Source organism: Cydia strobilella, chromosome 20 (assembly GCF_947568885.1).
Source record: "Cydia strobilella chromosome 20, ilCydStro3.1, whole genome shotgun sequence".
In the NCBI taxonomy this organism is placed as follows: domain Eukaryota; kingdom Metazoa; phylum Arthropoda; class Insecta; order Lepidoptera; family Tortricidae; genus Cydia; species Cydia strobilella.
This window is the reverse complement of record NC_086060.1, coordinates 3,944,160-3,960,470: the sequence shown is the minus strand read 5'-3', so window position 1 is coordinate 3,960,470 and position 16,311 is coordinate 3,944,160. Positions and strand designations below refer to the sequence as shown.

The 16,311-nt window shown below is 38.0% G+C and overlaps 1 protein-coding gene across 1 annotated transcript in view; it reads left to right on the top strand.

The window, feature by feature from the left end:
* The first annotated feature begins 9,411 nt into the window (after positions 1 to 9,411).
* The window catches only part of LOC134750484 (ABC transporter G family member 20), a 44,681-nt gene continuing 37,781 nt past the window's right edge, over positions 9,412 to 16,311 (top strand). Inside the window, exons 1-3 of the mRNA XM_063685659.1 lie at positions 9,412 to 9,496; positions 10,168 to 10,331; positions 12,297 to 12,456. Of these exons, the coding sequence (XP_063541729.1) occupies positions 9,416 to 9,496; positions 10,168 to 10,331; positions 12,297 to 12,456 (405 nt within the window). The 5' untranslated portion in view covers positions 9,412 to 9,415. The remainder of the gene's footprint in view (positions 9,497 to 10,167; positions 10,332 to 12,296; positions 12,457 to 16,311) is intronic.

The following is a 16,311-nucleotide window of genomic DNA, read 5'->3' as shown; positions in this document are numbered from 1 at the left end:
GTTTTAGAGATGGGTAGCTCAGGGGATATAGATATAAAGGATATATATCTTTCTCTTTTCATGAATCACTCTTCTTGTCTTTACGAATCCGAATATATCAGTATATCCCAATATATCCGTACACTCGCACCGTCGCACCCCCGGCAAGGATTTACAAAAGTGAATAGATAGATAAGATAAGCGATGTCTATTGTCTCTTTGTCTCGGCCGCGCGTCGACGCCGTCGGTCAACCGAAGTACAATGCAATGAGTTCTATTGCTTAAAGTTTTAAAGCTTAAAGTTTTTTGGACCTAGCATGATTATTTTCGTTGTTATTATACACTAGCTGCGTTTTGTTCCTACAAAGTTAGAATTGAACTATGCATATGCAAACTAATTTAGGTCATATTTTGGTAAGTTTAAGGATTTACACCAAACGTATTTGCGATTTCCAAAATTATGCAAATCGTTCGCTTTGCTTTGACCTCGTTCGTTTCGACGGGACTTGAGTGTATTCCTTTAGGTATTTAATAAAATGTAAACAAACCGCAATAAGGTATTTTATTACGCAAAAATATTAAAATTCAATAACGTCAATATATTCATTTTTAAATGCAAGGTCAAGGTTATAAATAGCGCAATTCACGACGCGCAGATTTGTCAAACCTAAAGTAATAGCATGAGCATGACAATACGAACCAAAGCAAGCGCCTTCGTGAATGAATCGATCTATATCCAATATCCATCATGATACAATCATCCAAGACATTCAATATACAAAATGAAAGAAACAATCTCGCCACGGTATAATAACTACTCTAGTGTCCTCTCTCTCACTCATAACATGACGTAAAGTGAGCAAGTGCCGATAGTAACTGTATCGGCCCGATACAGTTGCGAGCGGGAGCAGTGACGCATACGGATATAAAGATATAAAAGAGTGATATATATCCCAGTGAGAGAAAGATATATATCACTCTTTTCTTTTTACTGACACATTTCGCCCATCTCTACAATGAACTAAATCCGAGGCCGCACGCCACGGTCGCTGGTGGAGTTGGAGGGGGTTAAAACTGAAATTGGTAAAGTGGAAACATGCCGGTAGATGTCAGCACAATCATGAACCGGAACCGCTCGTCACTGACAAACTGCATCGCTCTCTCCAAATATTAAAATATAGGCTTCAAATAACGGTACAGAAGCTTAATGGGTAAATTTTACACAAAGGCAAAATGATCTTGGGCAAAATGAACAAGAGGGATACAACAAACATGAACATAATATCAAAGAACAATACATGCATTGAAAATATATATATATATATATAAAGGGACCAGGCTGAAAATCAGCGCTGGATATATGTACACAACATATCTAGCACAGGCTGAGACTGGTACCCATTGCCTATAACGGTATGAAATTTAAATGAATGTACCTACCTACTATGTTTAAGATCTACTTCTTCGTATTGTAATTACTTAATTAAGGTTTAAGGAATGTAAGATTTCTAGTTATGGCAATAAACTTTTTTTTATCTTTATCTTTATCTTTATCTTTAAAATAGTTGTCTTACAAGACGACTATGCCCGCCGTCGGTATGAATGTCGTTGACAAAATTGGGGGCCTGTTTGACTGATAACAATGATAAGTCACGACATTACCTTTTCTCAAAAGCCTATTGTGTGTCCCACTGCTGGATAAAGGCATCCCCTTTCTTCGGTTAATCACATCATTATTTAATGGGCTAAAATAAATGGATACTGAGAGTCGTAGAGAAAAGTTGTATTTTTAACTTACAGAATTTTAAAGAAAATGAAACCACTGGCATCATTCTGCTGTTACACCAGCCTAATGAGCACAAAAACAACAGATAAAAGACAACAGTAACAACCCGGCCTTAAACTAACTCTTAATACGTGACCTTAAGGTCTAGTTTTGAATGAACCGTTTGCCGTTTTTCAGAAAACTGAGTGTTTGTAAACTGTGGAAAAGTGACTTTGACTTTGAGACGGCGTCACAACTGTCAAAACTTCCACACTTTGCTGGTACTTAAGACTATGAGAGGTTAAGATGTTTTTAAGTCACCGGAATGGAGGTTTACTGAAAAGCGGAAAGACAACACAACGGCGAGCCGAATAAGAGCGTTTTCACATTGTCCGATCAGATATCGGATGTAGGATCCTATACATCTGTAATGTAGCCGCGCCTTCAGCGGTCACGCACACTACAGCGAATACTCGTATTATGCCTACACATATACGCACACAAACAAAAATTGTCGGTCCGACAGCTAACTCTGAAATTATCGGAAGTGCGATATCGAATGTCGGATAGCCCCTGAGTTTTTTTTTTTTACTTTTTTTTTTTAACCCTTTGGGTACGGAACCCTAAAATTGACATCATCTTGATGTCAAAATGTCAGTTATAATCCGAATTGGCCTCCTGCAATAATCAAAGGCAGTGTCGACAGTCTTGCGGTTTAACACCAAATGTCAGTGATTAGACGAAACCGCTACTGCTCAATGCTATATCTAGATTATCCTAGTTTTACCTGATTTACCTTAAGTTACGTTACAAGGCCGAACCACATATGCCCATTGGGTTGTTTTCGACCCACTGAAAAAACTCTGTCTTCCTCATTTTAATGAGTAGGAGAGTGTGCCTGTATCCTAAAGGAATTCAGCCCAAATACTAGTTCCGATCATATGTGGGTTAATAAAACATGTAATATACCCAATAAGTTAGCAAAATACCTACTTAATACCTTATGAGATTAAATTACTATTCACCTTGTAATACCATGGGGTTGCAATAAATGAATATGATTATGAATTAAAAAGATTATAATAACGAGTCGCTCGACATGTCGAGCGATAATTGGCGTAATTGCGTGAGTGACCCGATTTAATTAAAAAAAAAAAACTTTTATCGTGATCTCTTTGTAACCATATTTTCGAAAACAGCGAATGTAGCCATGACCACAATAATTAAATAAATAAGGTAAAGAATATTTACCTTACCTATCTACATGAGAGATGAATATGTATAAAATTATACGAGTATATTCTAATTATACGGATTATTATGGAATAATATTAACGTCAATAAATTGCTCTGATAATTAGCTTAAGATAATATATATGTACATATTATTTACCATTCATAAGTGCTTGTTGCTAGGCCTACATGAATGAAGTATATTTTGAGTTTGAGTTTCGATTAGTATGTAAAATTTAATTCACCATAATCCATATTAAAACTAGTTATTTTTACTCTTGACCTAAAATGCTTACAAAAACAAATTCTCATAAATAATTAATACTCCGACCCTTCCATTATAGAAAATAACTAACAAGTACAGTAATTACACTAATTACTAGTTCTGAAGCAAAATAATTAAAGCGGGGAAGGATGAGTCTAATGAAAGACTTGCAAAGTTCAATACCATTGGAATTACACCATGTTTACAGTTTTTGACAGCAAAACCAAGAGCCCTGTTATGATGGTCGCGCTTTTTAGTCCCGAAGGAATGGAAACGGAAGCTTTTGTATCTATGCGTTAGCTCTGAGAAGCTCCCTGGTGCCATTGTGGATGAGGAGGACTTCACTCTGGTGTTATGTCAAGAAAGAAGAAGGCACGCACGGCGCCTCGTAAGACTCGGTGTGGTATCGCCGAACCGGCTAATTCTGGCTTGCGGATTGCTACACCGAGTACGGCGCTGTATGTGTCTCGCCTGCATTAGCCCGCCACGGCTGCTGAAGTGCTGGAGTATGTACACCAGAAAACCAATTAAACGCCGAGGGTGTCAGCTTTGATCGCGCCACTACGTGCACTTCAACTCTTTTGTGGTGGACCATCGAGTGCGGCCGACTTTTGGCCGAAGGGTGTCGTTTTTCGGAGGTTCAGGGGCAAACTGCCGAATCCGACACAAGAGCAGACTATTCAACGGAGCCACGCCGTTCTGTCGCCAAAATAGTGTTTAGTTTTTAAGTTTATGAAATTTATACGTATGTTAGTCTATAAGGTATATGTAATATGGGCCCTATTGCCTGAATTAAACCCTGCCTACGCGCCCTACGCGGCCTGACTACGCGGATGTTGGATCCTACATCCGATATCGGATCGGACAATGTGAAAACGCTCTAAATAAAAGTAAATTATTAATTATACATTAATTTATTATTAATTATACATAATAGCATGCATGGCCTGTAAATGAAATTTAAATGTAACTTAGTAATAAGCTAGATATAAGACAATTTGTGTGCCCTGACAGGGTGTCATGGAAGCTTCCTGTATAACTTTAATAACATCTCATGTACATTACTTTTACAAATCAATCTTACAATCTTATCTTATCTTATCTAAATTTAATCGTCATTTTTTTCATAGCTATTGCCTCTGACATTAAATATCGACTTCACTTTCGATTGGTTAGTGACACAAGATGCAAAATTAGCAGATTTATATTGCGTTGGCAATGTAAATATTTTCTCCCGAGGAATGTAAGTGCGTAGTGAACATTACGATAATGGCGATGGCGTAGCGGTTAAGATGTTCGTAGATTTTCCAGAACCATTTCTAAATAAGAGTCTACTTACTTGCGTAATGTAACTTTTGTCGTCATGGTCATGAGTAAGTTACATTTTTTGCTTAACTGACGTAAAATATGTACTTAATGTTCATCGTTATTTGCAAATGGATATGATGAGATCATTTTAGCGGTAAAGTATACAGTAGGTACTAACATTTTGTATCTATGCGTTTGCTACATTGTTTAGTTACATTGCGACATACAATAGTAAAAATAAAATAAAATGTAGCTAATAAAATTCCATACTGAATTGTTGCCATGTTTAAGCATTTTACGTCAAAAATGTGACAGCTACGTAGAAAGTGGCGCCCTCAACAATTTTCTACAATTTCTTGTCGGACTATAGATGTTCGAATGGCAAAGCAACTTTTTTCCGCATAACAGACATAATAAGAGCCACTGAAAATTCTATCATATACTTTATCGCATTCTCTTGTAAATATTCCAAATTCTACTAAGTTTGTAATTTCTAAATCTGCATAATGGGGTATAGGTAGTACGTTTAATTAACAAAAATCGCATCAGAATGTTGGTTTTTTAATTAATTTAAATGTGATTTGATTTTAAATAGACATATTTTCACTTTACATAATATAATATAGGTATATGTGACGTTTTCAATCAAAAGGTACCAGATTGTCGTTTACCATAGACGGGACGTCTTAAAATAATTTTAGGTAATATGTGCAAACTGCTTTGTAATAATCACTTAAACAATTTTAAAACCTGCAAGATTTATCCGTTAGTATACGCACAACGAATGTAGGTATACTAACGTAACTATTATTAACTATATAATCATACTAGTCAAGTATTTTAGGTTGAACACAAAGGAATGCCTTCCCTTAAGATTCGAAGTTTCGTTAACATTCCTCCTTTGATTCTTCGTTGCAAATAACTAAGCCTATACGGTATGCTGACTTATATCTTAAGGGGGCCACTGATATCAGTCCGCCGGACGATATCAGCTTGTCAGTTAGAACAATAAGTTGACAGTTCCGAACAACTAACAGGCTGATATCGTCCGGCGGACTGATAATCAGTGGGCCCCTTTAGAATATATCGTCAACCGGAGTGGGACAAAACTTAAAATGTGATCTACCTGACAATTTCTTACAAACTACCCACACCACCTAAATATTGTGCCTATCATTCGATTGAAAATAATAGTAGTGTTTGTATGAATACATTTTAAGTTTTTCCCTATTCACCCCCCACCAATTTTTAAAGTTTATAGAGATCAAGAGTGGCAAAGTAATCTGATGCTTTTGCGTTATTTCCTCACGTTGGCTGGTATAATTGACTTTTAAATGATGATATTAAATGATAAATACTTATAATAGCAATCATTTGTATTTTAATTTGTAATGTTTTGCAGTTAGTATTTTCCCGCATTGATTTGGTGTAAATGTTGATTTTTACTCGGGGACAAATAGGTTAACCTTTATTCAACTTTATACTAATTCAACTTTTCTAATCACTCGCTACGCCCGTAGGTCAATTTTGGAACATTTCTCTTACCTACTCGGATACCTACACGAGGGGGTCGTTTAACTTTGCCCCCTTTTACAAATAACTATTGTCACCTCGCCGTAGCATGAGGCTGCTAAGAGCGCCAATTAGCTCAAATTCGAATTGCGCAAAGCCTGCAAACATGTCAAGGTGAAGCCATCATAGCGAAGGGTGCGGACTCAGTGTCAGCGGTTCATTGAGCCGAAACACGCGGACTCCATCCCAAGCGGCGTTGGACTGATACTGTGTAGGTGATGTGCATGTGTTCCCATTACAAATTGCGAGCCTGAAAACATGTCAAGGTGAAGCCATCATAGCGAAGGGCACGGACTCAGTGTCAGAGATTCATTGACCCGAAACGAGCGGACTACATGCCAGTGCAGCAGATGATCTAATACTCTCGTGCAGTTGATATAAAGTTTTTATTGCGAATTGCGCGAAGCCTGGAAGAAGCCTACAGGTGCGGACTTTGTATCAGTGGTATGAGTCGTAACAATAGGACTACATCCCCGGGCGTATAGGGACTAAATTCAGATGGTGTGTGTGAGTAGTTCTAATTACGAATTGTTCAAAGCCTGGAAACATGTCAAGGTGAAGCCATCATAGCGAAGGGCGCGGACTCAGGTCAGCGATTTATTGATTCATTGAGCCGAAACAAGCCCTGCCCAGTGCGCCGGATGGGCATGAAGAAATGGACTGCATCCCAGTGCAACGAAATACGGGCTAAAACTCTCGGCCTGTTCTTATTACATAAAAACGGCAATTACATATAGAGCTCGAAAGATCAAGAAAGTACAAAACCTTTAAACATGCCGGCTGTACAGACTCGTGGAGACACTCCGTGTCAGGCCGAGAACGAGTGTGTACATACTGCACTGCTCCCTTCTCGTCTCGGTCTTACCTGTCTAGTCTCGCCTTTCTCCGATTAGGTCGGTTTTTTGTCGAGACTCGACGAATGTGTACAGCCGGTATTAATATGTAGCCGTAGTAATGTTTTTTATCATAAATTATTTATTTGCATGAATAGGGTCAGATTGCAGTTGTTATATATACCTACATAAAGTTTCTCCTAATTCAACCGTCCACAAACAGCATGCAAATATTAAAATGTATTTCTTAAACTAAACATGTTTTGGCATCGCAATATTATACTCTTATAATATCAATCCCATTACCCCAGATGGTGAGTCCATATCTGAGAACTGATTCGACATATCCGTAATAAGCAGCCATGGCAGTTTTGTGGTCAGTTGTTCTACGCAATCTATGATTCAAGTCACTTTAAACGCTCGCAGAGAAAGCACACCTTAACTCATTAAATTCACGGGCAGCCGGTTGTCTTCCCTAAACGAGTCTGATTAACCGCTTCTGTATGCGAATCGCTTATCAATAATTATCGACAGTAATATTACGTCATCCTTATAGGGCAGTGGCTCGTTTGTCCAAGGATCACTAGAGTTAGACCAAGAAAAGCCTGCAACGATTTTCATAGCATACGCAGTGCAAGTGTTATTTATACGTCATAATCTCATAGAAGTTTGACGTTTAAAATAACACTTGTACTGCGTGTGCTATCAAAATCATTGCAGACTTTTCTTGGTCTAACTCTAGGAATCCTGTGATCGAGAACATCCAAAATCGAAATTTCGTTGTCTGCGTCTCTATCGCTCTTGCATTTTCGAGCGATTGTGAGCCAAAGAGACGAACATTAGGCCCACTTCCATTAGGCATTAGGTTCCAGAGGAACTAGCCATTTTAAGTGGTTCGAGAATTTATAAAAGTTAAAACATACCCGGGTCTATCGCGAATTTATTTTGTTACCTTTATTTCCGAGGTTCGTGTGAGTTAAAATCACCACTGTTTAAGTGCCAGTTGCACCATCTGCACTTGACAGACAGACTTGATCAACGTCACCCGGCGCGCCGCGGCGGTTTACTAAGAAACTTTCCATCTAATAAAATTTAGCGAACTCTAACGATGACAAACAGTTTGGTGCAACCGACCCTCATACTATTACTTATTCTGTGCCTCAGTTTGTGAAATGCGTCATCCGTTTACGTGTTTTATATTTTTGTGAATATTTAAGTAAACAGGTTTTAAAGCTTCACGTGTCTGCTGTCATTATTCAATTTTACGACTGTGGATTATTATGTTGGTAGATAATTTACTCTTTTTGCGAAATTGGGTTTTATCCAGGTTTATGTTTAGATATTTATTGAAAACTGTTGGTGTATAGCAATATAAAATTATGAGCTACTTTATTTACAGGGTTAACATGTTTTATACTGCGGCATACTCGTACTTGTCCTTATATAACTAATCATAAAGTTATTGCAAATTAAATGTGACATTTCGGGTGAATAGCAAAAAAAATGTACTTGCATAATTAAGCGTAGGTACAGTCACCATCAGATATATCTGAGCGGCCGAGGTACTCACAAGTATCTGAACACGCCTCTATTGTCAAGGCGTTAGAGTGCGTGTTCAGATATTTTCAAGCACCTCGGCCGCACCGAATATCTGATGGCGACTGTACCTAGTCAAGAAGCTGTGATTAGTCTTAACTCTAAGTTATTTGAATTAATTGTGTTACGAAAATTAACCATGTAACAAGTTACGTGGTTAATTTTCGTAACACAATTGAATTGTATTGTTTTTTTTGTACTTAATTCATACACATATAAAATCTATAGCATACGCTAACACTTTCGTCTTGTCTTCCTTCTTTCCTTCTTGCCGTAACACAATGGAATCAAATACCTTTATACTAATTACAGGTCCTTAGTAACTAGGTATGTATTTTTTTTTGCAAATCACCCTTTTCATTTCTAGCTACGAGTATGTTCGTAACAAACCCTGTTTTTAATCAACTGAAAGCACAGTCAGAAGCAGAACAACATTCTCAAACAAATTTTAACGGTTATTATTTCTAGTAGAGATCTTTTTGAGCACTTCGTATAGCTACTTCCGCAGCTGACTGTACTTAAGTGACACGAGTAATAATGCTGACCCACTCTGTTCATTCACGAGTTTGAAGTTTAATAAAAGGCGGATTTATTCATGACTTAACTAGACATTAATGGGCCCCAGAGTCTAATAAAAGGCATTGTTACAAGTTTCACTTTAATATTTAGAATGGGAACGGAACAATTTTGTTGTGGCTGATATTAATTTTAGAATTCATGATAGGTATAACTTCTAGTGTGTTACTTTGCCCGCGAGCTTTGTGTTACTTTGCCCACCTTTTCAGTAAATGCTATGCTAGTTACTGTTACTTTGCCCACATTGCTGGCAATCTTCTAGCAAATGTCTCTTTTTGTTGCAGCACCATGCCAGCCTACGACAACGCTGGCGCCACTATCTCCCTCGAGGATGTACGGGATCCAGAAGCTGGAACCGCTGACTCCGAGGTACGTTAACTAAATAAACTATACCGTTTTACTTTGCCCAAGCCGCTGTTAACTTTGCCCATGCCGCTGCTAACTTTGCCCAAATCTTTACTGCACGCGGTGGCATGGTAGTACACTTTACTCATGAATGCAATTGTTCTCATTATTAGCTAGAGATATACGACAGATATGTACGGCTACTTAACTACCAGTTTGATATTGACATATTCGCGAGCGTGTGCGTAATTTACTTTGTATGCATCTCGCTCTTACTCGCATATTAGTGCGAGCGGGATGTAACGCTGCGCCTGAACTGCGCCTGCTGCGCCAGATGTAAGTCCTGTAAAGGTGCAGCGTAAAAACTAGCTTTAGATTCCCTTAAGGGTCTCCGGCAACCTCGGTTCTCCATAAAAACGTAGTTTCGCTCTCAATTTAACACGACTAGCTAGATTGCTCTGAAACTTTGTACTTACAATAGGATAAGGTATATCTAGTTATGTCATGTTCTAGTAGTAGTTCACTTTAATTTCCTTTTTTTATGCGGCAAGTTCGAGTTTTGCCGGAGGCGGTAAATTTTTCATTTAATTTGCTTTAATATAAACATTTTGTAGCATGGGTCAAAATATTGCGTTATATATATTAATTAATTTGTTTGAGTTGAATGTATCTAACCCTACGTTTTTTTTTCACAGATAACACAAAGAAGACGCATACAGTTTAAGACTCAGAAGTCCACAGTAACCTCTCGAAGACAGCAAGCGGTATGCGTCAGAAGAGCGTACAAGCGATATGGTTCCAAAAGCAGTCCAAATGTCATCCTCGACGGACTGAATATGACCGTGCCTAAGGGCGCTATGTAAGTATAATTCTGTTACGTTTAGTAATAATGAAAAATTAGAACAAAAAAAATGGTATTTAATATTTTATTATTTTTACTTGCTTGATTACCTTTTTTAAAATATTTAGAAAAATCGTCTGCTAACTTCATCAAAATGATTTATAAAATTACATCGCCCGGATATCTTTTTCGATATTTTTTATTATAAACTGGAAATAACGGGAAACCTTCGAATTATCCGCGGTCTCGTCTCGTCGTCGTGTCGTGTTAGTTTAGTCAATATATCGCGTAGTTTGATTACTTGAGTTAACATTTTAATGTATATATGTCCCAATACAGTAGAAGGCGAAAATATCGATCCAGACAAATGGCTCAAAAATATGTGAACACGACTTTATTGTCTAAGGTGTAAGAGCGTACACATATTTTTGAAACTTTGGGAATGTATATATATTTATGCCCTTGACTGTACAATAGACGCTCGAAAAATATTAGCCTTTCTCGATAGATGAGTATAATACCACCAATACACGACGCAACATCATCAATACAACCTATTTTATACCTTTAAATGTTATGTGGTTGAGAATAATTTATACTGCATGATATACGTTAAGATCGCTCACTTCACGAATTTAACTAGTTTTAAATATAAGTATTTTATGTCTGTGGATTGCACTTCAGCATTACACCAATACTCCAAGGATTATTGCGATCTTTAAAGAGAACGTGACTATCAAATTAGGTCAATTTGTATACAGACTTCCATTCTATATGTGAATGTTGGCCGTATTAATTGATTATATTGTGATTAAATTACCTTCAAGAAGTGTTTTTAGGGTTCCGTACCGAAAGGGTAAAAACGGGACCCTATTACTAAGATTCCACTGTCCGTCTGTCCATCTGTCTGTCCGTCTGTCTGTCCGTCTGTCAGTCAGTCTGTCACCAGGCTGTATCTCATGAACCGTGACAGCTTGACAGTTGAAATTTTCACAGATAACGTATTTCTGTTGCCGCTATAAAAACAAATACTAAAAAGTATGGAACCCTCGGTGGGCGAGTCCGACTCGCACTTATCCGGTTATTTTTGTATCCCAAAATATCCCATCGTAGACTTATTTTACGTCAAAACGGCACAGTTTAATTCCGGATCATTACAATAAATTATAAAAAGAGTACCAAAGCATAATTTATCATCCAAGTGTCGAGATGAAATTATATTTTTTCCAGAATATTACGCAAACGGTAAGCGCCCTCAACAAAATTAAAAGTCCTCTTTTCTTAAAAACCGGATATTTTATATATAATTCAGACGGCAAGGGTTCAACCGGCGTAGGCGGCAAAAAGAGCGTAACGGCTATGAATTTAGCAAGATTAAAAACAGTTGTAATAAAAATATGAAAAAGAAAAGTAGGTACGCCTTTACACAGAATCATAATTTTCTCATTCATTTTGAGCTGGTGATCTATTGTGTTTGAGTACAAAATATTGTTAACTTTAAATTAATACTCTTTCGTTTCGTGATTTATGATTATCCCGCTTCGTTCTTTTACAGTCTTTAGCCGGATTTTAAAGTCATTATTTTAACCCCCCTCAGCTCGTAGTAGGTTATCGAATTTTTAGTTATATTGAAGTAAACGTTCTTTAGGCACGACTAGACTAGAGGGTAACTCAGTTTTTTTTCTGACGGAAGTAACGCTCAGTAGTGACACACGCACAATAGGACACATGTCAAAGTGCCAACATAGCGATAATCGTCATCGATAAAGAAGTTTTACTTCAATCGCACGTAAAGATTACACGAACACACATTTTTTCTCTTATAAATTATATATCTTGAGATTACACGCTGAGTAAGGCTATTATTTCAATCAATGAAATAAAAAATATGTACAGGATTTATAAGGAAATTACCATATTTACACCCATAAAATTCCCTAAATATGATGAAAAACTTAAATACCCAACTACTTTTTCTTATAGATACGGTCTCCTAGGCGCCTCAGGATGTGGCAAGACAACTCTCCTCTCTTGCATCGTCGGCCGCCGTCGGCTGAACTCTGGAGAGATCTGGGTGCTCGGAGGCCGGCCAGGGAGCCGCGGGAGTGGAGTCCCTGGGCCTAGGGTCGGGTACATGCCTCAGGTAAGACAATTTTTAATTATTTCAACTTTATTGCACAATTTAAATTAAATTAAAAAAGCTTTTGAGCTCCCGCCATGACGCCAGGTAGTTACACTTAAATTGAGTAATTTGATCACTAGTTTCTAACAAACTCGGCGACTATAGGACCTATAGGTAGGTCTTAACCCTTTCACGGCATCCTTATTCAAACTAATCACATAACTCACCGGTTACCCCTTTAATTGCCCCCCAATATCGGCTTTCCATGTCTAAACGTCACAAGTGCATGTTAGTTCGTGTACAATAAGACTTTCTTAGTTTTTGGGAATATGTGTAATAAATAACCATAGGCTGCCATCTGATATAACAGAGGTAGCAGCAGATTTAGAAAAGCTGACATGATATACCTCATCCCCAGGCCCCGATTATAAAGGAAACTGTACGTATTAATAAACTAAGAGCACTATAATAATATGTAAAGTACGTTAAAATAAATTATTAAAAAAAAGAGAAGAGGAGGGAAGACAGGGACGAAAGAAATTATACAAAAAAAAAGAGGCATAGTTAAATATATAATTAATTAAATCAGTATTACCTCTGATTACCTACACAATATGTTTATGCATAAACTTTTTAAACATATGGCACCATATCTTGGGGATTGACACTAACATTTTCAATTACTTTTAATAATTCTAACTTCTGAAAGAGTTAATTTGATATAAACCCTCGTTTCTATGCATTCGTTGCTAATAAACATTTGAATTGAATCATGAATACTTTATGATATCCCACAAAACCTGCAAAACTTACGTTTTGCATTCTAGTGGCTTGGCCTTTTTTCCAAAAGTCTTCTAGAAATCGATTTTCGCTCGTGTCATCTCAGATATGGGTGAATATGGTATCAATGCATTCAGTTTGATGTCCTGAAACTCCTGAATACAAATATATGAGATGACAAGCTCAAGCAATGGTAGTTGTCCAAATGGAAGGGCTTTGGAAGCCTTTTCATTTGGTACCCCACATGGTACGTTTAAAAAAAAAAAGGTAAAAACTTTGTACTGCCGACATTATGACGTCACAGCAACTACCCCCACCACTTTCTCGCTTGTCATCTCATATATTTGTGTTCAGGACATCAACATGAATGCATTGATACCATATTCACCCATATCTGAGATGACACGAGCGAAAATCGATTTCTAGAAGACTTTTGGAAAAAAGGCCAAGCGAGTTGCACTGTCCCTGATCTCACTTGTAGTAGTACCCTGATACTCATTATGTCATATATGCTAATTCTTACTGGGTTTCATGACTATAACTACAAGAAACATGCATGTTATTTTATCTTTGTAAGTTTAAAAAGTATTAATTTTAAGAATAAACTGTCTCAGTCTCAGACATACATATGTATGCCCATTATGGTGACTTCTGTTATATGCATCAATGCTAAAAAAACAAACAATCTCATAAAAATGCAAAAGCAATACTATTTCTATAGCATGACTCTTCCAGCCATTACTTTTAGTCAGACTTTATATACTCAAAAATACCTTACTCAAGTCTCATACGAACCAAATCAAATTAATAAATTGAAATCTCAAGTGCCCATTTGCTACTTTGCATACCTAAACAAACTCTGTTTTAATCCTTACCTCTGCAACTCCCTATGCATATTATTTTTAGACACTATTAGGTAATGCTCGACATAGCAGAAGATCTAGACTCAGTTTTAAATATTACTTGTCACAAGCTTGACTCCCCGGAGGCCTGCACGGGTATACTTAAGCCCGCAAACTTTAAAATAATAACGTTTAACATTCGTAGCATAAATAAAAACTTTGATCAATTCCTAATATCTCTACATAGATTTCAGACAACTTTTGATGTTATCATTTTGACCGAGTGTAGGTTACAACCGCTAACGTTAATAGAACCTATTCCGGGTTATATCTCTTACTGTTCTAAGCACAATATTAACCAAAATGGTGGGGTAGTAGCTTACATAAAATCATCCTGGAACGCTTCCGTGTGCGAGCCTCCATTCAGTGAAGCCTGCTGCCTCAAAATTGACATACCTAATTTTTTAACTGTTCTGGGCTTATATAGGTCACCTTCCTTTAAAAATACTGCCAACTTCTTGCTTGCCCTGGATGACTTAATAAGCAGTTCTGATAACACGAAGCAATTTATTATTGCTGGTGATATTAATATCGACATACTTTCAGATGACGTACATAGAGCTAATGTTACAGAATACTTGTGTCTCATGAGCGAGCATGGTTTAGCGCCAGCCATAACTAAACCTACTAGAGAGGGCGCTTGCTTAGACCACATCTTTGTCAGATCTAAATTTACAGTAGTCGGTACGGTCTGCGAAACAGATATAACTGACCACAAGATGGTTGCCGTTGGAATTACCTCAACCAGACCCAGGCCTGTAATTAAGAATAAGCGTCGGTCTCTTACCGACTTTGGCGGCGTTGCTGCTGAACTCTCATTGGTCAACTGGGATCCGGTGTTAGAGGCAGGCGACACGAATTTGGCTCTTGATTTATTTATGACAACCTTCGAAGCTGTAGTTGCAAATAACACGCGGGAAGTAACTTTAAGTCGAACGAAGTTTACACTAAAACCATGGATGACGCCAGGGCTGCTTCGATGTGCTCGGCATCGAGACAGATTACACTTAAAGGCAAGGCAAAATCCAAATGACGAATTTTCAAAAGTAACTTACATCCGGTACAAAAATTTCTTTAACAACCTCCTAAGGAAGCTAAAACACGAACACGAACAAAGCCTCCTCGTGACTCACAACAAAGACCCTAAGAAGCTGTGGAGTGCGATAAGAAATATATGCAACATCCCAAAGAAACCGACTCAACACGCTGACTTGATTGATCCCAATGACCCCAAGCAGTCTCTGAATAGGTGCAATAACTTCTTCTCGTCGGCGGGTAAAAAGCTTGCAGATAGAATTTTTGCTCAAACTGGGGTCGCTGAGAAGACTTTAGCCGCCAAAGTAAATATAAGAGAAAGTCCTTCCGAGTCCTTCTTCATGCACCCTACAAATGTCAATGAAATCAAAAGTATTATTTCACAGCTTAAAAAGAATAGTGCACCTGGCCTGGATGGGGTCAGCGGCGACCTGATCAAGTCTGTTGGCCACCTAATATTGCAACCACTAGCACATATTTATAACCTAAGTTTAAGTACGGGTCACTTTCCAGAACTGTGGAAAATAGCATCTATCACCCCCATATATAAGGACGGACCTAAAAATGAACCTTGCAACTATAGACCTATATCCCTACTTAGTGTCCTTTCGAAGATTTTAGAGAAACTAGTCAATAAAAGACTCGTCAGGTTCTTAGAAAGGAGCGGAGTACTCTCTGAGAGACAATTTGGCTTTAGGTCTCGCAAGTCCACTGAGGATGCCATCTCGCTCTTGGTCAATCTAATATCTGCCAACTTGGACAATAACATAAACTGCATCGGCGTCTTCTTGGACTTGGCCAAGGCCTTTGACACGGTGTCTAGACCAATACTCCTTCATAAGCTTGAAAAATTGGGGATACGGGGCGTGTCACTGGCCTGGTTCGATAGTTATCTATCTGGCAGAATGCAACTAGTTAAAGCGGACTGCCACAAGAGCGAGCTGGACAGGGTGGATTTTGGGGTTCCGCAGGGGAGCGTGCTTGGCCCCACATTATTTTTAATCTACATTAATGACATTCACAACATTCCCCTTTCCCAAGCGGAAACAATCTGCTATGCCGATGATACAGTGATCCTTTTTAAAGGCGACACTTGGGAGAGTGTTTTTACTGCAGCAGAAAAGGGTATGAGTAACGTCGCCTGCTGGCTCCGAGATAA